The 22,110-nt window shown below is 43.6% G+C and overlaps 6 protein-coding genes across 16 annotated transcripts in view; 3 read left to right on the top strand and 3 right to left on the bottom strand.

Annotated features, from left to right (window-relative positions):
- The window catches only part of LOC108160374 (rap guanine nucleotide exchange factor 4), a 37,195-nt gene extending 34,219 nt beyond the window's left edge, over window positions 1-2,976 (top strand). For all 4 annotated transcript variants that reach the window (XM_017294347.2, XM_017294351.2, XM_017294350.2 and 1 more), the window contains one exon: window positions 42-2,976. In XM_017294347.2, coding sequence (XP_017149836.1) covers window positions 42-169 — 128 coding nt within the window. In that variant the 3' untranslated portion in view covers window positions 170-2,976. The remainder of the gene's footprint in view (window positions 1-41) is intronic.
- A 1,671-nt stretch (window positions 2,977-4,647) lies between these two features.
- On the top strand, window positions 4,648-5,724 carry LOC108159935 (aldo-keto reductase family 1 member B1). Its single transcript, XM_017293586.2, has one exon. It carries the CDS (start codon window positions 4,747-4,749, stop codon window positions 5,680-5,682), a length of 936 nt encoding a protein of 311 aa, XP_017149075.1. The 5' UTR covers window positions 4,648-4,746; the 3' UTR covers window positions 5,683-5,724.
- Window positions 5,725-6,082: 358 nt separating this feature from the next.
- On the top strand, window positions 6,083-6,917 carry LOC108159936 (CDGSH iron-sulfur domain-containing protein 3, mitochondrial). Of its 3 annotated transcripts, XM_017293589.2 has the most exons (5): window positions 6,083-6,195; window positions 6,259-6,409; window positions 6,498-6,591; window positions 6,644-6,786; window positions 6,852-6,917. In XM_017293589.2, exons 1-4 carry the CDS (start codon window positions 6,148-6,150, stop codon window positions 6,765-6,767), a joined length of 417 nt encoding a protein of 138 aa, XP_017149078.1. In that variant the 5' UTR covers window positions 6,083-6,147; the 3' UTR covers window positions 6,768-6,786; window positions 6,852-6,917. The 3 variants fall into 3 exon arrangements, with proteins under 3 accessions (XP_017149078.1, XP_017149079.1, XP_017149077.1); XM_017293590.2 differs by having other exon boundaries at window positions 6,084-6,195; window positions 6,262-6,409; window positions 6,644-6,917; XM_017293588.2 differs by having other exon boundaries at window positions 6,084-6,195; window positions 6,644-6,917.
- Window positions 6,918-7,166: 249 nt separating this feature from the next.
- Window positions 7,167-13,711, bottom strand: LOC108159934 (microtubule-associated protein RP/EB family member 1). 6 transcript variants are annotated; one of them, XM_017293585.2, is made up of 8 exons: window positions 13,536-13,711; window positions 10,500-10,661; window positions 10,284-10,429; window positions 9,639-9,927; window positions 8,330-8,472; window positions 8,186-8,268; window positions 8,053-8,125; window positions 7,167-7,979 (listed from the first exon to the last, which is right to left on the bottom strand). In XM_017293585.2, the coding sequence occupies exons 2-8, from the start codon at window positions 10,618-10,620 to the stop codon at window positions 7,929-7,931; spliced, it is 906 nt and encodes a 301-aa protein (XP_017149074.1). In that variant the 5' UTR covers window positions 10,621-10,661; window positions 13,536-13,711; the 3' UTR covers window positions 7,167-7,928. The 6 variants fall into 6 exon arrangements, with proteins under 6 accessions (XP_017149074.1, XP_033246910.1, XP_017149071.2 ...); XM_033391019.1 differs by lacking the exon at window positions 13,536-13,711 and adding an exon at window positions 13,360-13,432; XM_017293582.2 differs by lacking the exon at window positions 13,536-13,711 and adding an exon at window positions 13,360-13,432 and having other exon boundaries at window positions 8,330-8,469.
- Window positions 13,712-14,061: 350 nt separating this feature from the next.
- LOC108160587 (probable methylcrotonoyl-CoA carboxylase beta chain, mitochondrial) lies at window positions 14,062-16,298 on the bottom strand. Its single transcript, XM_017294681.2, has 4 exons — window positions 16,065-16,298; window positions 15,756-16,009; window positions 14,812-15,698; window positions 14,062-14,744 (listed from the first exon to the last, which is right to left on the bottom strand). Exons 1-4 carry the CDS (start codon window positions 16,194-16,196, stop codon window positions 14,269-14,271), a joined length of 1,749 nt encoding a protein of 582 aa, XP_017150170.1. The 5' UTR covers window positions 16,197-16,298; the 3' UTR covers window positions 14,062-14,268.
- A 324-nt stretch (window positions 16,299-16,622) lies between these two features.
- Window positions 16,623-21,021, bottom strand: LOC108160163 (putative homeodomain transcription factor). Its single transcript, XM_033390989.1, has 8 exons — window positions 20,777-21,021; window positions 19,856-19,917; window positions 19,633-19,772; window positions 19,076-19,565; window positions 18,064-19,010; window positions 17,812-17,990; window positions 17,398-17,754; window positions 16,623-17,333 (listed from the first exon to the last, which is right to left on the bottom strand). Exons 2-8 carry the CDS (start codon window positions 19,879-19,881, stop codon window positions 16,848-16,850), a joined length of 2,625 nt encoding a protein of 874 aa, XP_033246880.1. The 5' UTR covers window positions 19,882-19,917; window positions 20,777-21,021; the 3' UTR covers window positions 16,623-16,847.
- Window positions 21,022-22,110: the final 1,089 nt, after the last annotated feature.

Below are 22,110 nucleotides of genomic sequence, written 5' to 3'. Positions count from 1 at the left end.
ACGATTCGTAATTTTAATAAAAATTAACCAATTTGTGGCAGGACTGGAGCCGCCATCACCCAAGAGCGAGGGCGAGGTGCGCTCCTACATCAGCAGCTTTCGGGTCATCGACAACCAGCGAGTGCTCACGGCCATGTCGCAGAAGGTGGAGCCCACCAGGAAGCTATAAGCAGATAGCAGATAAAATATAGCCCAGATATAGCAGATCGTATTAGCCAGTAGAGAGAGTACTTAAGTGTCTAACCAAATGTGTGTGTTAAGTGTTAATCAACCAGCAATCTGCAATTAGCTGCACAGATACGAGCTTAGCTGTTGCTGCCCAGAACCGCGGTCTCGACAACAGCCCCTTGCAAAACTTCTGTTTGCATTCGCATTCGAATTAGCCTAGGCTAAGTAGAGTATTTATGACCCAACTATGGACTATCTAAACTTTCAAATGAACTGAAACCCAACCCAACCCAAAAGGCATTTCAATGCGAACCACAAACTTTTTGCTTTAGTACAAAACGAAACGAAACGAAACTAAACAAAACCACAAATTTGACATTCGGGGCAATGGAATCCGGAGTCCCAGCGGAGGCCGAGAGAAGAATATACATACATTGTTAATACAAAACAAACAATGGACGAGTGTGATACTAAACATTTAGAGGAGACGACATCAAAACCAACAGCACTAAAACTGCATAATTTCCTACCAACTTTTCTACGCACATACATCTATATCTATATCTATATCCTACGCAAAGTATTTTGTATAAACATACTACAACAGAGCATGGAATCTATTTTTTTAGAACCCTTAAACTACAACTATTACACAGTCTAGTTGAAGCTAGTTATTAACATTTAAGCCTAGGGGATAAGTTATCTAATTTGTAATTTCGGAATTTCGTTTTCATTCAGTAATTCTCGATACCATAGCCCTATTTAGCGTGAGTCGCAAATAAAATACCCATACATTTATTAATATTTATTTACACAACACTTAATTGTTTTATTTTGTACATAATTCAGAGTTTATTTTGCGTTAAATTAGCCAAAGAAAAATGAATACATGCATGTGAAAGTGCAATAAAATAATTAACACTGGAGAGGGACCTTACTAGCTGTAGAAATTAGTAATATAGTATGTGCAAGACCACAAGAATCGGTTCACATGTACATAAATATATATTTAAAGTAATTACTTTGAATTGAACAGCTCCCGATGTGATATCTGGTAATCCAAGTCATATCAGATATCATGGGCGGGTTGATCCTTTGGTAAGACATCGTAGTTAATTCTAGAATCGTAGTAGCCGTAAAAACTCCAACTCCTCTCCCAAGTAAAGGTCTCTCAAACAACGATATAACACTTAACCTACCACAAATCCTATACGTATTGTAACCAGAACTTTGACCATGATGCATAGGATATATGTCGTGTATATGTATTATAAAATATTTGTCCTTCTTTTGCATAAACAACTATAATCCAAGACATCAGCAGTATCCAGTGGTTTCTCCCCCAGTAAAAAAAAACAGCAACAGCAAACGAATTTTCAATGAAACTTTTATATATAGAACATAATCTGAGTATAGCGAGCCGATTGAAAAGGAAAGGGCTTGTTAAGTTAATAACTAAAGATTTGTATCGATTTCGAATTGATTTACATGCAACGCAACACCAATTTTACGTGAGTACGTGACCAGTTTGTAAGATGAAAAGAGTTTAAAGCCCTTAATTACTTTATCTACACAATGTGCCACCCATGGCAAACCTGTGAGGAGGAGGCATTCAGCAAATCTTCTAGCGTATATGTATAGTATAGACATTTGTAGATGGGACAACACTTACATACTATACGAGTATATACAACCAAATTGATTTGTAAAACCTAGATTCTAGCTTGCATAGGGAAAAGAAAGCCATCTGTGTCAAAGGATGGAAATGTATCAATGTATACTTTTGACAACAATAAACAATCATTGTTGTTGTTGTGCACCTTCAATAATACCGATATACTATATACTGTATACTATAAGCTATATACCATATACATATATATTTATTATAAATGCAAGTAATATACTCTAGCAAAAGAAAATTCCAAATTTTAACTTGTGATTCGATTTGACAATCTCAAAAAAACAAAAACAAAACACTGTACTCTACTTTTAACTTCAAAGAAAATCACTAAGCACTTTGCATAAACTTAACTAAATCGGGTAACCTAGAGATATTCATGCTATACGTATATACCTCCGTTGTCATTATAGGCTTAAGCCAACCATGATTAATGAGTTAATGATCGAGCCGAAACTAAATTTCATGCATACATACAACTAGCTACATATATGTACTACCATAAAAAAAGGAAATAGAAAAAGTCTCTAGCGGACTAGCTTGCCATAAGGAAAGTCCCCTCAATAAAGCTCACAGGAAGAATCAAACGCGAAACAAACAAGCCGTCAATAAACTACGGGTACGGGTTCATAAATATATAAAAATACATAGATCTTAAAATCAGTGTCGTCTCTACATGGCTAGCGCAATACAATCTCCAGTTTACGTACAATGCCTACCACATAGAAAATATAATAGGTCTCTTGCAGATACAAATTAGAGTTTAGCAAGGAAAGCTTCTCAATGGAATGCAGCTCAATGTAAGAATTGAACAGCAGACAACCAAACCGGAAATCAGCTACATACGGATACATACATATGTACATATGTATGCACGTATACCTAGATGTTCAAATCAGTGTCTAATACATGGATAACCCAAAACAATCTCAAATTTACTTACCTATCGGATAGGAAATAGAATAGATCTCTCTTGACGTATTCTTAATATTTGGAAGAGAGTGTGGAAAGCTCCTCAGTGGAGTTCACAGTAAGAATAAAACACCAAACAACCAAACTGTAACGAAAATACATACATACATACTAGATGTTCAAATCAGTGTCTACATGTCTATAGAATAAATCTCTAGAGACTAGTTCGTAATAGAAGAGAACCAAACCGTAGCTAAAACAAATACCCAAAAGCTTGATGTTCAAAGCAATACAATCTCCAGTTTACTTACCTACCATATAAGAATTAGAGATAAATCTCTAGCAGACTAGTACGTAATAGAAGAGAGAGTGTGGAAGTCTCCTTTCAATGGAGCTCACAGCAAGAATCAAACACCAAACAAACAATTTAGTTGCAACCCCAGGGCATGGCAACTAAGTTGATATTCAATAGGAAATCATAGACAACATATAATAAATGTGCATAATGTGTAACGCGAACAGAGATATTTAACCATATTAACAGAATATACATAACTATATAGTACGAGTACCCCTATTACGAAGATTCCCAGTGAGTTTTATGCAAAGAAAGCTAAATATTTTAGAGACAAACCAAACCCTAAATGTGCAACTAAGAATAAACTAGCATGTATCTTTGATTGTCTAACATTTTAAACTCTAAATAATATTCAAATAAAGATTTTTGTGTTAGCGACAAAACGTCTTCCCGTCCTGGTAAATTTGAATTTCAAGCGAGCCAGCCAAAAGCTTTCACTCTCGCTTCTTTTACTCGCTTGTGAAAAAGAGCTTTTTGAACCGTGACGTCTCTGGCAGTGACGTCATCACAGCAGCTGGCCTCTCTCCAAATCGGTTAAGGCTCTCTTTTTCGCTCTCTTTGAATGGGGTAAGGCTCTCTTTTAACCGGTAGGCAGCAATGAGTCTATACACAATGTTGCGCATTCCATGCACAAAAGTTGAAGCAACACTCATTTTGTATGGGCCAGACTCATGTGCCGAGAAATCGAGCAGCATTGTCCCTTAACATTGCGCGGATCTGCATACCCTGTGGAAATGGATATTATAGAGATTCGGATATGTTTGTCATCCCAGGCTCTTATGAATGCAGAAACTCGTCAGTATCTGTTTAAAAGGTATTTCAACTTTGCAGTTAGTGGTCTTCTAACAGAGACCAAGAATAGGTACCGTTGTCGATCTGAGTGTTTATACAGGAAACTAATCAAATGCATGAATAGGTCTAAGACATGTCAATCTGAGAAGAAGTCATTACTAATGTTACAAATGAGCTTGGAAAACATAATTTTAGTGTTAATTAAATGGAATAGGGTATAAATATGTCCATACTTGTAGCGGACACCTGTTGGCCAGCAACAATGACGTAACTTTCCAGACACATTTACGTTATTTTTCTTTGACTTTATTTTTTTAAACCCTATTTTGGGAAAAATGCAATAAAAGGGAGTACTAAAAACTATCCAATCTTGTATAAAATGTATCTGTCAATCAAATAAAATTATGTGCTCAGGTATGAAACTCGTAGCTAGCCAGTAATATCAAATCGAATATCAAAATGGAGGAATATGGGTTCCAATCTTGACGGAAAACGATTAACCCGCTACAGACCAAGGGGGTATTTTAATATTCCACTGAAAATAATGCTAATTAAATCATTTTAGCGCAGTTTAGGTGAAAGATATCGTCGTTTTTTTTAAGTAAATAGGAAGGATAGGACGGATCTACGAGAATAACTTACAAACACTATTATTTTGCGCCATTTAACTCAAGTCGTTCAACTGTTTAAATATAGGAGGCTTAAGTGGGCTAAGGCCGTTTTTTTTTTTAACGTGCTGGAACAGATTGCTTTGTCTAAAATCTACAAAAAAACATAGTTCTAGTCGCGCCGCAATCTAGTAACAACCGTTTGATTCGTACTAATTATCTACAAAATGGCAAATCTTGCGCCGAAAATCAAACTGAGCAACGGGCAGGAAATGCCCGTCCTCGGCCTGGGCACCTGGAAGTCGTTCGAGTCGGAGGCCTACCAGGCCACATGCAATGCCATTGACATTGGCTACCGGCACATCGACACCGCATTCGTCTACGAGAACGAGCAGGAGGTGGGCCAGGCGATTCGAGAGAAAATAGCGGAGGGAGTGATCAAGCGGAAGGACGTGTTTGTCACCACGAAACTGGGTGGCATCCATCACGATCCCGAACTGGTGGAGCGCGCCTTCAGACTGAGCCTGAGCAACCTGGGACTGGAGTACATCGACATGTACTTGATGCATCTGCCCGTTGGCCAGAAGTTCCACAACGACAGCAATGTCCATGGCACTTTGGAGCTGACGGATGTGGACTATCTGGACACCTGGCGGGAGATGGAGAAGCTGGTGGACCTGGGCCTCGCCCGCAGCATCGGCCTATCCAACTTCAACGCCGCACAGACGGAGCGTGTACTGGCGAATTGCCGCATCAAGCCGGTGGTCAACCAGGTGGAGTGTCATCCGGGTTTCCAGCAGCAGAAGCTGCGGCAGCATGCCAAGCAGCACGGCCTGGTGATCTGTGCCTACTGCCCGCTGGCACGTCCCCAGCCCGCCCGCCAGTGGCCGGCGTTCATCTACGATGATCAGGCCCAGCAGTTGGCCAAGAAGTATGGACGAACTACTGCCCAGATCTGCCTGCGATATCTCATTCAAATTGGTGTCGTGCCACTGCCCAAGTCCTCCAACAAGACGCGCATTGAGGAAAACTTCAAAGTCTTCGACTTCGAACTGAGTCCCGACGATGTTAAGGATATGGAGGGATATCACACGGGACAGCGGACTGTCCCGTTCTCGGGCATGGCTGGCCATAAATACTATCCATTCAACGACGAGTTTTAAACATCTAACCTAAGTATTTTTGAAATAAAGTGTGTATTATAACTCTGGGAGTTGTTAGAATGGGAAGCTAATCAGCTAGCTTTTGTAATGGGGCTGCTTGATAAAGGCGGGTACACTTTGGCATCTTATCTTGAGTATCTCATGACTATAGTTTTTGGGTATTCGAATTTCGAATGGAAGAACCTTCGTGGTGGAGTCGGCCACAAGCATGAAGTCATAGATGTGTGTATGTATTGAATTGCCTCTAAGGCGCATCATAATCATATCTGTTCAAGTGCTGAGACACAGTTTCTTATCACCAAAAACAGATTTAGAAATTGTGACAATCATAGTGATCCACGAGAGGACGGGGCGACCTTGGGCAGTGACGATTGACGATTTCGATAACCTGGCGATCCAGCCCTGGAAAAACATATGTTTATCGCGGCTGTTGCTCAATAATCAACCATAAGAAAAAACCGAAATATGTCAATAATATTAAAACGCAGCCTTCGCACACCCGGGCTTTTAAAGGTAATTTGGGCAGCTCTTTATTTTAGTTTCGTTTAACTTAAACTAATCTGTGTGCATACCCAGCAGGTCTGTTATAGCTCCAGCTCTCAGTCGGGAGATGCCACTGCCAAAACAATTCCCAAGAACTTGGTCGAAGACAAACAAACTGCTGTATTGCAGAAGGAAAATGGAGTAATTTTCGATAAGCGACCGTTCAAGATACACCTAGACAAGGGTTCGTTTCACACAGCTGCAGAAAAACATTCACTTCAAAAGTTTACATAACCACAACATAACATCCGATCTCCCCGTACCACCCACAGATAAAACATACTCCTGGTGCCTTTGTGGAAAGTCCAAATCGCAGCCTATATGCGATGGCACGCACAAGAATGAGTTTCTGAAAATAAAGCTGAGGTGAGTCGCTCACAGGATTCTACGAGATATCTGTAACCAAGTTCCTTTCCAGGCCAATACGGTTTAAGGTGGAGAAGTCTGGCGACTATTGGCTCTGCAACTGTAAGCAGACCTCCCACCGACCGTTCTGTGACGGCACGCACAAGCAGCCGGAAATCCAGGCAGCCGTTAAATAGTTTCCTGCTTACTTGTCTAGTACGTACATATATGAAATCAGAAATGCATTGTTTGAGTCAAGCAACATATTGATTTTATTCTAGATAATAGAACATTATTTATACACGCGATTAATAAATGCCTATCAATTGTGTACGAACACTATACTATGCACGACTCTTGGATGAGTATGTCTTTGTATGTATGTATGTATGTATATATTTAGTATGATTTTACAAGCATTAACAAAATATTTACAACAATCCCAAAACTAAGGGTGTGCTTTATGAGAACAGAACCACTAAATGGTCCAACGAATAAACTTGAATATACAGCTCCAGTCGCACAAGTAGCACATATAGTAGGGAATGTGTTCGAGAATCAAATAAAATAGAAATGAAACGTGACGGTTTTTAGAAATTAGAAAGATGTTTGTGTTTATTTAAACTCTTTAACATTGTTCAATTTGTTCTACACATAGATATAGAACTAACAGAATCGAGAGCAAAAATCACTTAAGATCTATATTCATATTATATTATGCAGCCAATTTTTGTTGAATTTTGGAAATAGATAAATACAATTACAATGTTTGCTTTTCACATTGTACAACTTCGATTCATTTGATCGTCACATAAAACCATCAAAGTGAGGAAATACAATGCATGAAAATTATAAATTTATTAAATTTCTTGAAAATCTGTCAAAAAGAAGAGAAGAAGCATCTTCCTTGAACTGAAGGACTTTTAACACTTTTTCTATGCACAGTAGTGAACAATTTTGTCAATGGGAGGAATTGGTGGTTTACAATTTAGTGAATGTTTAGTTTATTCTGTCTAACACACAAAAATTTAGATAGAAAATGCTGACCAATGTAGAATTTGTTTTTGTTTGGATCCAGCTTAGGCACGATTTTAGAATAATTGAGCAGTGGAGCAACATCAAATTCGAATCAAAAAATAAAGGCAAATGTTTGGAAATGTTCAGGGGATTTGCTGCTGGGGAGTTGACGAGTTTAGTGGCTGTTTGTTCGCGCGTATCCTTGTTATGTGGCCATTACTTGGGTTATTATGTTTCATACAACACGTGTGTGTCTATCTCTTGCTTATCCTCATGCTGGTTTGAAAATGTTTGCAGACGTTGATGTGGTGTGTCGTGGGCTGTTTCGTTTTAAATAACTCCTAATACTCCTCATCTTCTGGTGGTGCATCGTCTGGGGGCGCAAAACCATCCTAGAAGTCCAAACATACACACAAAAAAAGAACATTAAAACGTACATAATAAATTTGCTGGGGAAGATGGTACCTCAGTCGCATAGAGTATGTCCAATATCTTTTGCACCAACGGAGTGGTCGCCCCTTCCTCGGCCTCCTGGCAACTGCAAGATTGGATTAGATAGTTAGAAGGGATCTCATTGGGAACGGGTCACGAGTCTTACAGTATTTCAATATCGCGCAATTTTGAGAAGTAAAAGTCGCGTTCTTTCTCCAAACCTTCCAGGTTTATGCGCATTTCCATGACCTGATGAGAAAAGAATTGTGATGAATGCAATCGCTGAGAAAAATGTTGTAGCTGTAGCTACCTGGCTGGACAGCTCGTCGATTTGCTGAGTACTGACGGCATTGCTCGCATCGATCTTCTTCACTGTTCCTGTGATATTGGTGGCGGTAGCCACTCTGCTCTGCGACACTGTACTGCTCGTGCGCGGCATCACCTTGGAGACTGCTTAAATGGGCGATACAAAGTCAATATTAATATTTAACAACGACCACCGAATAACCAGCCGCAATCACGTGGGCAGGCAACGTATTTCCTTTCGATACAGATTTAACAAACGTGAAGCACGTTCGAAACGCGAGAGCGTTTCGTCTTTTATGTGTGTGTGTTTATCGTTTGGAATCACTTTGGAAATGTGCATTCAGTTTTGTTAAACTACGATAATATGAGGAATGTGAGGCGGAAGGGAGTATGATCTACATTGACGAAAGTATGCACAAATGTCTGACCATTGAGTGGGGGGTAAATTGGAACTTAGAATATAGAGCTATGTAAATACGGGGATAGAGAAGATAGAGAGGGAACCAAACCAAAAACAACATACTGGGCTTTGCTGTTGCTGTCGTTGTCGGGCGCGTTGCTGTCGCTGGGGTACGCCTGTAAGAGCTGGCCACGCCGCTGCTGCCCGTGCCGGGCAGGGACTTCACTGCACCCGAACCGAAGCCCATCGGCGCGCCCTCGCGCACTCCGCTGGCATCATAGTCCCTGCCATCGTAATTAGCATCGAAGAATTTTTTGAACCATTGCAAAAACTCGAAATTATCTTGGAAGCGACCCTTTATCAATTTGTCAATGGGTATTATCTAAAAATAAAATGTGTAAGAAATATGCAGAGAGCGGTGAGAGAGTGTGTGGTGGAGAAAAGCCCAATGCAAAATGGTGGGAGGGGATACACAAACACAAAACCAACGAGAAACCTGGACATTACACAGAGAATACATCAAAAAAATGTCGTCGACAGTAACAGGTGGTGTTGTTTCTTTGGCAAGCCAAATGTTCAAAGACCTCTTCCGTCCGCAATGTTACGAGTGTGATGGGGAGGGGGATTATTGGGGTTTAGTACGGGTTTATAGTGGCGTGGGATGTAAGACAACAACAGTTCATCCGATTGGGACTCGAGTGTTTGGTGCAGGGATGCGTCTGGGTGTGCTTGTGCTTGGGTGTGTAGGTGTGTGCGGGTTGGCGGGTGTGTTTGGTTGGTGGGTGGTCGCCACGTGCTTCACGTTCGCTCGCATCTTGGAACTTGGATGTAACTTGGATAAACAAATAGTCGATGACCAACACCAAAAGAAATTCGTTGCTTCACGCAATCCGCAAGCCGCACTAGTCCATACCCGGTTCATTAGCAGGGACGCTCGGCGCCAGACGTTTGGGCTGGGGTGCCTGAGCTCCCTTACGATGCATCATGTGGATATCGTTGTGGACGCTGCCCACGCCGCTGCCTTCGTTGCTGATGAGGGCACCGCCCGATCCCTTGCCGTTGCCCATTTGGACGCCGCCGCGCTGCTGCAGGGGCTCATACTCGTGTCCATCGTAATTGGCATCGAAAAACTTTTTAAACCATTGCAAAAACTCGAAATTGTCTTGAAAACGTCCCTTTACAAGTTTATCAACTGGTATGATCTGTTGTTTGGGTTGACGAGGTTGTTGATTTGCAACGGAAACGGCAGTTAGTTACGACATTCAAGTAGTTGTTGTAGTGTTGTTGTTGTCAGACAGTCGAAAGCCGCGCATAACGTGTCAGCGCCAGTTCGGCAGTGCCGTTATGGGCGGCTTACACTGTTCTCAATATCAATATCAATTGTCCGTGTCCCCACACCCCTCCGCAAAGAAGAGTGCGAAGGTGCCGTGGTACGTGTGTCAGGTGTTGGGTGTCGTGTATCGTGTGGATGTGCATTAATCAAATCAAAACTCTCAAAGAAAATGTACAACTTAATCGATGTCGATGTTGATGTCGAGATGTCGGTCTCGATCCCTACCTTATCCACAGACATCTTTTTGAAGCCAGCCTGCAGTATCTTAAAATTCTGTATGTACTCATGCTCCAGATTGGTGCGGAATTTGACACGCTTGACGGGCACTGAATTGGGGAACAGCATGTCCATGAACTGACAATATGCGGCACCTAAAAAGGTATCAGTTTTTAATTACTAGTTCCCAGATGACTTCATCATCTCAGCTTCATGGGCACTTACCCGTGCAGAGCTCTTCGATTTTGGAGAACTGCGACTGGAGGCAATCGTTCACCCAGGCGAGCATGTCGTGCCGCGATAGGTTCTCTGAAGTCACATTTGTAGAGTACACGTTAACGGCCATATTGCGCTGTTGTTGATTCTCGTAGTTTTTCTTGAGCGATACTGAAATGAAACAAAGATCTCGAATTAGTTGCTTAATGGTATGTGAGCTCTGCATATAAGGCACATATCCATCAATACCCCGAAGCCTCTGTGGCCCGTGTGGCCTGTGTGTGGGTGTATCCCGCCCCTCCCCCCACCAAACAAATGAACAACAACTTTTAATTACCCGGTTGCTAATAATTGTTTTGGCTATGGGGATGCATTCAAGCATTGGCCATGTGCGTGTTCAATATCAAGATCACGATAATGATAATGATCCGCGGACCAGGCCAGCGGCAGCCAGAAAATGATTACCGTTGCACCACTCGCCCCATGAATTTGTAGAATTTGTGTTTCTTGTTTCTTACTTGGCAAATGATGATATGAAAGTTTCTTGGCCATTTTATTTGAGTTATTAGACTGAAGTTCGGTTCGATTGTTCGGCTGGAAAAGGCTCTCTTTTCTGCATCAGCTATCTGCCAATTATCGTATTTTCCGGAACAACTTTTACAACTTTTGTATCTATCACAGCTGTGTTCAAATGCTATAATACATTTTGAATATTCCACCTTTAAAAGAGCAATTGGAAAGAGCCTGCTCTGATGCTCAAAAAAATTTCAACATCATTTGAACAACTGGAAATGATTCAATACAGATCAAGGAGTAGGCGAATGTATAAACGCCTACAGAAAGACCAAACCCTTCAACAGTACAAGAGCGGTGCAGTGCATACATATCCTATGATCAAACTCAACTAGGCATGAATCTTGAAGTCCCTTGCCGTTCTTGAAAACTTATGAGAGCATAGAAGAGGCCGTCTCGTAGGCACTTACTCGCAATGGAGTATATTTTTCTTCCGCCCCTAAATCGAATCGAATTGTTCGAATTTCGCATAGCTCTACGATCTATTTTATTTGTTTTCTCTATGTTTTGAACTTCTATTATTAAAATCTGCGATTAAGAAGGCATTAAACCCTCTAGATGATTCTTGTGTGCCGCTTCGTTCGAGTCTCGGAACTTACGCGAGCATTAAATGCAATCAGGAGAAATGGAAACTAAGAACGCTCAGAGGCAGTCAGCAGCACTGGAGCGCGCGAACAATGAACTTGCACTGTGGCTGGGCCTGTGTCTGGGGTCTGGGGTCTGAGGCCTGCGGCTGAGCGACGGAGCTGCGTTGTCAACGCTTCGCTGACGTCTCAGTCACTGCTTTCTTGGAGATGAAGATTACTCATGGGCTGGGTCGCCCGTCCGGATTGACTGGCTGCCTGTCTGGTGGTCTGTCCGTCTGCCGGTCTTCGTCATTGGCATTATCAATGTCAACTTGGCCAACAAGCCAACATAGAAACGTGGGCCACAGCAGCCACGAAGCTGATAAAGAATTAGCCGGCATTTGGGAGCCAGCCTATAAATATCCGACTCATTTCCCGAGTGTGTGTGTGTGTGTGTGTGTGTGCGCGTTGGGGAGACTTTCCACGCTACCTTCTCACTGTGCTATTGTGTGTCTGTGTGTGTGCCTAAAGTGCATTGACCCGAAAGGGCGGAACTTCAATTCAAATGCGAGCGATTTGTTCCTAGTTTATTGATTTAAGTGCGCCCCAGCGGCAGCGGCAGCCTACAGGGGCAGCCACAATAGCCATGCCCCAAATACAACAAGTTGGGGATTGTGCTTTGTTATGGCTGTCGATTCCATGGCGGCTACGCCGGGTGTGGGCGTGCTGGCGGGGCTACAGCGGAAGTTGTTTCCGCGCCAATTAGGCAGAACAAGCGCCGAATAGGAGAGCCATAAATGTAAGCCACTTTTGAGGGGGGGCGGGGAGAGCGAAACAACTTATCATATGTTCGTTAATGCTCGTTAATCCTCCATATTCGTATTGATAATATGAGACAATCTCCCCGGGGAAAAAAGCGAGTGTGGAAGTGTGTCAAAAACAGAAAATAAATATGCGAATAATACGAGCAAAAAACCGCCCGAAGACACAGACGAGTGCGTGTGTAAGTGGAGAAACCTAATGGAAGCCGAGAAGCGGCAAGAAGAGCCAACAGCCACCGAAAGAGCTGCGTCGGCGTCGTCGGGGTCGCCAGTGTTTTAATTTATCCAATAAAAATAGTAACACAATCTAAGAGAATCGAAGAAATGTTGGTAACTGGACCCACACAAACTCGCACAGAGGGACACACACAAACACACATTTTACCACTTAACGACTGCGGGGGCTTGACACATAGACCATATAAGAGTTGACACATGCAATGACGTCATGGTAGTGGAAGCCAAAGCGGAAAACACAATCAACACCTGAAACCTGAATGAGCATAGGAAAATATGGTCTGGTCTCCTCTTTCGGAAGGGCGGGGGAAGTGACGAGGCAGATTAGCCACTGCAATGGAATTTTTGCGGCCTCCGCTGACGCTGTTGCAAGTAAGCAGCAGCAGGCGGCAGCAGGCTCGCCAGCAGACATACACGCACACATGCAAGGACGACGCACTCACGAAAAAAATTTATTTTTGGAGGAGGGAACAGGGAACCGGGAACAGAGAACAGAGAACTGTAGCAGCAGCAGCGGCAGCAGCAGGCGACATTTAAATATACAACACACGCACACCAATGCACCAGATTCTCTTCCACAATGTACAGATATTTTCCCCCTTTCCCTGCACGCGGCCGACTCAAGAGTGCACTTGAAGTTTTCGGCAAAGTTATTTTAAAATCGCCACATACACTCCGCCACTCTCCGATGAACTTTCTTTTTGCTGACGCTACTTCTAGATTTTGCCATTTTCAAGTTTTTTTGTGCAAAAACAGGCAAAATAGCCGCAACATTTACCAGCACGCACACACAGATGAAACCAAGCCCACATACAGTCACACATCGTTCCGGCAAATAGTCCACTCACCTTTATAGTTATTAACGAGTTTTAGTTAGAACTAATGTTCGATGATACTTTTAGTTTTATTTAGACTTGTGTTTTAACACGAAATGCGAAGAATATGCCGTGTGACAAATCGAGACGAGCCGCTTTGCTTTTTAGATTTGACTAGTGTTGGAAATCATGAAAATCCTCCTATTTTGTTCATGATCGAAAATGACATTCCTCGATTTTGATATTCGGCTTAGTATTTATAGGTAGCTAGCACCTTCAGAACAGAAAATATAATTTTTTACCATAAATTAATCAATTTTTTACAAGATTAGCTGATTTCAAGTACTTCCTTTGCTTGACTGTTTGATAAAATATGCTTAAAAGTGAGTTTGCCAAAATTTAATTTGCTTGCTACTGGCAACTACACAGGGATGATTTTTGATACATGTCAACTACACGGGGATGAAATTTTCGCAGAGACACCTGTCTACATAATTTTACTTGCACGTTGCGGGTAATTTGAACATTTGAAAAATACGAGTTAAGAAACAAATTATTTCCCATTTTTGCAGGTCGTTTAATTTAAAAATATTTATTTTAGAAAAAATTCATTTCAAAAATAGATACTCCATGGACCTTTACAGAAACAACAACAATTCACTTAACACTAATAAATGCAACAGTTTCAATATAGTGGCAGGACATTAAATGTATGTCTATAAATGCACATATCCCAGTGTTAATTACACCCGCATGCAAATCAAATTTACATGCGGAAAACGCCAAACTTCGTGTCGTGTCCAGCATTGTTCAGGGCCGCCTTTAGGCTCAGGCCCAGCACTTGCCGTGTATTGGCCGGGTCTATGATGCCGTCGTCCCACAAGCGAGCGGTACTGTAGTACGGTGAGCCCTCTGCCTCGAACATTTCTACAATGGGAGCCTTTAGTTTCTGGGCCTCCTCCTCGGTGAACTCTTTGCCGGCTCGTTTCCGCTGATCCTGAGTGATTTGGGCCAATACATTGGCTGCCTGAGTGCCTCCCATCACAGAGATGCGCGAATTAGGCCACATGTACAGGAATCTCGGCGAATAGGCCCGTCCGCACATCCCGTAGTTTCCAGCACCGTACGACCCACCAATTATCACTGTAAACTTGGGGACGTTTGCACATGCAACAGCTGTAACCATCTTAGCTCCATTTTTGGCAATTCCATTAGCCTCGGCATCGCGCCCAACCATGAAACCTAGCAAAGTGAAGAAGCATTCAGTCGGATGAAAGGAGTAGTCAGCCAAGTGGCGGTACTAGCTCACCTGTTATGTTCTGCAGGAAGACCAAAGGAATCTTGCGCTGTGCACAGAGCTGAATGAAATGTGCGCCCTTGAGGGCACTATCCGAGAAGAGGACACCATTGTTGCCGACAATTCCTACCCTGTTCCCATAGAGCTTCGCAAAACCACAGACCAAAGTCTCGCCGAAAAGTTTCTTGAACTCGGTGAAGCGACTGCCATCCACGATTCGGGCAATTACCTCGCGCACATCGAAGCTTTTGGTAAGATTAGGTCCCACAATGCCGTATAGCTCGAGGGGATCGTAGCGCGGCTCTTCTACTGCAGCAGGAACATAAGTGTTGTCTTTCTTGAAGTTCGCTTGACTGGAGTGCAGCAGCTGGTCGTTATATGAGTTTGTGGCGGGCAGATTCAGGTTGCTCACTATCTGGCGGGCCAAGTACAGAGCGTGCTCGTCGTCGACAGCATAGTGGTCCGTGACACCCGAAGTCTTGCAGTGGAGATCAGCACCGCCCAGATCTTCGGCGGAAACTTCCTCTCCGGTCGCAGCTTTCACCAATGGAGGACCAGCCAGGAAAATGGTTCCTTGTTTCTTCACTATAATGCTCTCATCCGCCATGGCGGGGACATAGGCTCCTCCGGCCGTACAGCTTCCCATGACAACGGCAATTTGGGGAATGCCTTGGCCCGACATGTTTGCCTGGTTGTAAAATATGCGCCCAAAGTGCAGTTTGTCGGGGAAAACCTCGGCCTGGCGCGGCAGATTGGCACCACCGGAGTCCACAAGATAAATGCACGGCAGTCTATTCTCCTGGGCAACCTCTTGGGCACGCAGATGCTTCTTCACAGTTATGGGGTAGTAGCTGCCACCCTTGACAGTGGCATCGTTGGCCACGACCACACATTCAGTGCTAAAAGAATGTTCTCAAGTCATATTTAGAGGGACAATAGTATGATGCACGACCTACCCGCAGACCCGGCCCACTCCAGTTACTATCCCGCCAGAATTGACCACTTCCTCCCCGTACAGTTCGTGACCAGCCAGAGCACTAAGTTCCAGGAAAGGCGAACCCTTGTCTAGAAGTAAATTGATGCGTTCCCTGGCCAACAGCTTGCCGCGTGAGGTGTGCCTATCATTGGCCTTTTGACCGCCACCCGTCAGCACTTGGCTGGTGAGGTTGCGCAGCTCTGTGACAAGCTTCCCCATCTCGCTGGCATTGTCCTATCCAAAAACTCGGGCTATAGAATATTTCCTGAAATACGCAAATTGCTTATACCTTGTATTCGGCCGATTGTTTGTCCACCTCGCTGGGCAAGACATTCGCCTCGCCAACGTGGAGCAAACGTGTCTGGGTTCGGAGCAAGTTCGTTGATACCGCATTTCTGAGCAATATTTTAAGCCTAAGCATTTTGCACAATGATTTATTGGAATAGGAAAACTAAAAACTACAGAAAAATGCTGCAGAAGTGCGGTTGGTTGATGTTACGTCAGTATCGATTATGCGTGGGCGGTATGTGATAACGATAGCAACAACACCAGCTGTGCGATCGCAGAAATAACGAGAGGTTGGCAGCCCTACTCCGCCGGGCGTTAGCAGCTCCAATGCCAAGAGATCTCGAAAGGTCCGTTAGATTCAAAAGATTATGTTTTTAACTTGCATAATATATTTATTAATATTTTGGGATTCGAACTTGAGATTTTCTAAGATAGTATTCAGGATGTTACGAAACGTGCATAACATTTATGCTACAAGTTCTATGAACTTCAGTGCGGATTCATTACACAATTTCAGTTAACTGACGATTTGTGATTGTGCAGGTCGCTTCTAAAAGTATATGGTAAGTATATAATGTATATTGGTTTACGTAGTCAATAGTAGAACAATCACACGACAAACATAAACATTGGCTTACTTAAGTTTATTCATTAAACTACTCTAGATGGAGACATGTATTTAATTTTAGATTTTCTCAAAGCGTCTCGAAATAAATTGTACTACAAAAATATGATCGATCTGCGCCATATTCCAAGTGCCATCCCTGCCAGCTCGGTCTTTACTTTACTTTATTTTGATTTTGTGTAATTTCAACTTGAAGCCCAAGACCTCACTCAGAACGCCCGAGAGTGCCGACAATATGACTACCTTGATGGTTGTGAATAGATATGGGTTGGCACTGAGGCCAGAGATCTTGAATGGCGTTTCGAGTTCCTTTAATAGATCGGCAGCCAGCTTGAGAACGCTGTTCGATACCATTAATTCATCCTTCTTTTTTGGCTTTTGTTCGATTTGCAGATACAAATTGATTTGCTCGGTTATCAGCACCGACACGCTGCGATACTTGTGCTGAATCTTTTGTCCCAGTGTCATGAAGCGCAGCAAGTAGATTCCAATCGTAATCGACCAAATCAGGGCCTCCAGCGTCAGGTGAGTGTGCAGGTGAACCGAGTCCTTCAGCCACTCAACACTGAGAAAGGCGAGCAGTAGCAAGGTCACGATAAATGCGGCAGATACAATAATATCAACCGACCGCTGCGGACCACGTTTCTACAGGAGATTTACAGAACTAGTCGACAGAACTTGTATTAAATAAAATAGCATGATTACGCACCTTTAGATAGGATCGTACGCTCAACCAGGTCTTGATATTGCGCACCTTGTTCAAGCGAAAGTGCGGCAAATTCGATTTGCGTGCTCTTCGCGATGATGTTAGGTGCGAGAACAGTTTGGCGTACAGAAAACGCTGCTTGAAAGTGCGCTCCGCCACGGCAAATATGATAAACAGGATGAGAGTCAGGCTGAGCCGCTGGATGAAGCCCAGGGCCAGCACCGTGCGCTCCCATTTAGCCTCGCCAAAGGCAAACCCTAGGAGAGTAAAGAATGAGGACGATGACTTTTCCCACAGCAACTGGGGTATGTAAATGTAGCTTATCTCGCTGGCCTTTTCCGCATCGCTCCCAAGAGTGATCTGCAAGGGACTGAAGAATTGAAACACACCTGCGAAACACACATACTCAGATCTTACCACACAGAGCCTGCAAAAGGTTGGGATCATGGTGAGTAGAAAGGAAAATACAACTCCTATGTAAATGTAGTCATTCGTCTCGCCCATAGAGTCCACGCGTTCAATTATGCACGAAGCTATCTCAAGGACAGAAAGCTGGGCTTTTTTCGCATCACGCTGATCCCAAATGGTACAGCTTACTGAGACCGGGAAGAAGATACATAGATATACAGATGACTGTGGACTCCTAGACGTAATTGGACATCTACTCACTGCGATCCATGCTGTTATGGGGATTCAGAATGGTTGTTGGTGTAATGTCTAGCTCGGCTGGGTCCTCATCGCTGCATGGCTTGAATCCAGCATCCGAATGATCCATATCTGAGGTATAGCTGCAATCCTCACTGTTCGTGGTCACTCCCAGCCAATCTGTGGCCGATGTGGTGCACTCTTGGTTGCAGGCCGATGCAGGACTCGATATTAGATCCGCATCATCGCAATTATCAGAGTCAGCGCCACTGCTGGTGGACTCGTTTCCCCGAGATTGCGATTTCTTCTCGGGTGCTGCTGGCACATTGCTCGCACTGCTATTTGCCACATTTAGCCGCAGACGCAACTGACTGGCTTGGACAGGAACCACTGCTGCGGCTGGCACTCCTGCATTGGGCAAGGGCGAGTGGTTATTGTCCTCACCGCTGGAACTTTTTCCATTCAAGCTCTCAAAGCCATCATCCTCGCCCAGACTGCGACGTGTTTTGTGAGTGGGCTGCAGTGTTTCCACGCCGCTCTCTTTGTCAGCCTCTCTGCTGGCCTTGCTCGATGAGGGCTGCTCTGTCTGGTCGTAGGTGGCATAGATCTGAATGGGCGTGTGCCAATTGACGTTGCGCTTCTTGGGACTTTCAGGACCAGGTCCGCCTTCGTGCCTTCTGAGATCATATATAGGTTCGGTGCGCGTAGTGCTGTCAACTGTCTCCTGTGCTTGGCGATGCGTGGTAACGACAGTTGTGCTGGGAAACGTCTCCTCTTTGCTGCTTTGCTTGATGTCAACGGAAGGTGGGCTGGCGGTGGCGTTGGCTGGCAGATCAGGTTCTTGTGCAGGAGCGCTGCTGATTGGTGTGGGCGGTTTTGAGAGCACTTCTGGGGCACTGGTTGTTGTGCGTCGCGTTGGAAGAGACGTGTTGCTACTGGGATGAGATAAATCCGGTTCGGGCTGGCGTATACTGCAGGAGAATGCATGAGCTTATGATCTCTGGAGCACATATTCTGAGACCAGACCCCTACTCACCGCACATACTTCTTCCTGCGCCGCAGACGCGGCTCCCTTGCTGTTGACTTCTCGTTAAAGTTGGAAATGGAGAAGCGACGTAGTTTGTTTTTGGCGGTCCCATTACCGCCACCAGTTGCCGCGTTGTTGGTGGCCACGATCTGCGAGTGTATCAGGCTAATCATCAGACTGAGGGCGCAGGGTATGAGCAGGGCGCTGAGCATGTCGTCATGCTCCTCCGCCTGCTGCTTATCGGTATCTGGTTCGCCATACAGAGTGGCATTACTCTGCAGGTCGCTGGTCAGTGGCACAATGCGATTGCTATGCAGGATGTAGATGGCCCAGTTCATCAGTTGGGTGAGGTACAGCACCAGAATGAAGCCAAAGGCATTGGGCGTGGTCTGCCTGACCCACCATTGTGCATACAGCGGGAGCAGCAGGTAACGCAAAATGGCCAAGCGAATGACAGTGAGCAGCGATTGCTTTGGCTTTGCCTTTGGAAAGGTGGAACCTATCGACCAAGCGACAAATTAACATTTCGTATGGATAGAATAATGAATAATAAAGGGAGAACCCACCTCGCACTAGGTCCACATCAATCAGTTCTGTCTTGAGCTTGGTGTTCTTCAGGTTGACATTATTGAAGCCATCTAAAATACGCTGCTCGACTGTTTTCTCCCATTCTTGCTTGTCATAGGTGCCGATTTTTTTCTGGTACCTAGGCATACAGAAACACGAATTTAATATACGAGTATACATATATATGTATATAAGATGATTGACAATTGTGCAATCACTTACCATCCAACAATTTCATCCAATTTCATAGTAATCACATAAAAGCCGTCAAGTTGTCGTGCACCCTGCAATCCAACACGAGAGACGACAATGGAACGTTCAATTACAACTTTCTGGAACTTAGCTCGCACTGATATCACCAATTGCGAGAACGTGTCTAATTTACAAGAGTCGAGACCCTACAATCATTAAGTGAACAAAAGCAGCACAAAGGCGGAGAGCGGACATGAGGCGTCACAGCAACCACTACAAAATCGGAGCCCGACTGGGATACGCCGCCAACTCTTGAGTATCGCTTTTGCTGCGACGAATAAATGTGTGGACAGTGGACAAAGCTGCAATGGTTCGGGCTTTTCTGTCCGATTAAATGGAAATGATACCAAACAGCTGCTATACATAACGGGTTTTCGGTCCCGTCCGTCCGTCCATTAGCCTTTAACTGATATCAGCTGGTGACTTTCACCTTCGCCTTGCCACAGCCCACAGTGCAGGCCCACCAACCACACCACCCACCACCCGCTTGCAGCGATAAGGGGTTCGCGCTGAAACAACAACTGCGCCATAAATTGTTATGGCCTGTGTCCGTGTTCACATTCACGACATTCAAATATTATATTTCGCTAGGCTTGCAGCATGAAAGCGGAAACTAGTAAACATTTTCAGACGCCCGAACAGCTGTTGTCGTCTTGCGGCGGCGACCGAGTGGGCGTGATGTTTATACATACACATGCACACAGGTACACACAAGCGTATGCTTCTATGTTTGACTGGGTCGGGTTTGGGGTTTGGTATGCGGCTGCTCGGCCCCTTCAGCAATGCTAGGTTCAAGGTGAACCAATATCTATTCGCGTCGATTCAAAGAACACTTCATGTAGGAAGGAACACCTCCGCATACTGGCTTTAATTCATGATTTGTCCCTTTACCTTAAGTTGAACAGAGTCTGTGATCGATTTTTATACACGGGGCGCGGGCTCCGTTTATGTTGGTTCTTTGACACTTTCAATTCAATGGCGAGACGGTTTAACCAAAACTTTTCCACTATTGCTAATTACTGATAATTTTGAATGCACTGCAGCCGCTGCAAGAGCGATTTGTATTTGCATTTGGGCTGAAATTGGTTGTTTTTGTCTCCGACAAGGTGTTGAACTTGTAGTTGTAGTTGTAGTTGTAACAATATTTACATGGTTGGTTTGTACACGACCCGAAACAGCAGAACTGCACGGTATCTACACATTTGCTACACATCTGCTACATAATGGTAGGAAACAGAGGGTATGGAGAAGAGGCAAAACGGCCCAGAAAAGCAAACGCATGCAGGTAAAATCTACCCCTTTTGCCTAATATGACTTGTCCTTACAGACCGAGGTGAGGTTCGTACGAACCTTGCAATTTTGATTGGCTGTTTTTTCGTGTTTTCCATACCCTTTTCTATATACCATTCAAAATTACGACTCATTTCTTCGTTGCACTATTAGCATCTGACCCCATAAAAATACCGTCTCACTTTCAAAATGTACCATAAATATAACGATGAAAAACCGAACTTCACCCGCACAAGCCGCCTTTATTTAAACAGGAATAATAACTTGATTACAACCGTGGAAAATAATTTTTTTTGTAAATTCCTCTTGGAAGTCAATCCTATCTTTCTTCTTTACTTACAATTCTTGTATATTCTTCCTCTTTGCTTACAAAAAAACCACGAAAATCAGAACTACACTGAATAAGAATGGCTATCTCTAGAGCAGCGCGCTAAAATGGAAATGTTTGAAAGTGAATGAGGGACATGGATGTGAATGCAATGGTATAAATGATGCAGGTGGAAATTCAGAAAAACAGGCGTATCGAAGTCTATACACCCTATGTTCTTTAATATGACTTTAAAAATTAAATTTAACAGACTGACGAAATTGATGATACATACCATTATATACCGATATACCGTAAATATGCTTTCAACTAAATTTCGGCGTCAAAATATTCAGAACAGTGTATAGAATAGTATATATGTACATTCGAACTTCTCTATTACGAACTTACAACGAAGTTTTTATATAGCGTATTTCGTACGTGTTGATGGTTGATGGTTTAGGATGGTTGTATATGTACAAAAAATATATTTACTTCCCTTAACTTATAGCGAACTTTTTGTTGGTTTCGTTATATCGAAGTTCGACTGTAACAGTGTATTTGTTGCTCAAGATTGCTACCAATTGTGGACAGTCGACAAAAAAATGTACTAAAAAATACCTCAATC

Source organism: Drosophila miranda, chromosome 3 (assembly GCF_003369915.1).
Source record: "Drosophila miranda strain MSH22 chromosome 3, D.miranda_PacBio2.1, whole genome shotgun sequence".
Taxonomy (NCBI): Eukaryota; Metazoa; Arthropoda; class Insecta; order Diptera; family Drosophilidae; genus Drosophila; species Drosophila miranda.
The sequence above is the reverse complement of the archived record's forward strand: the minus strand, read 5'-3'. Positions and strand labels throughout refer to the sequence as shown.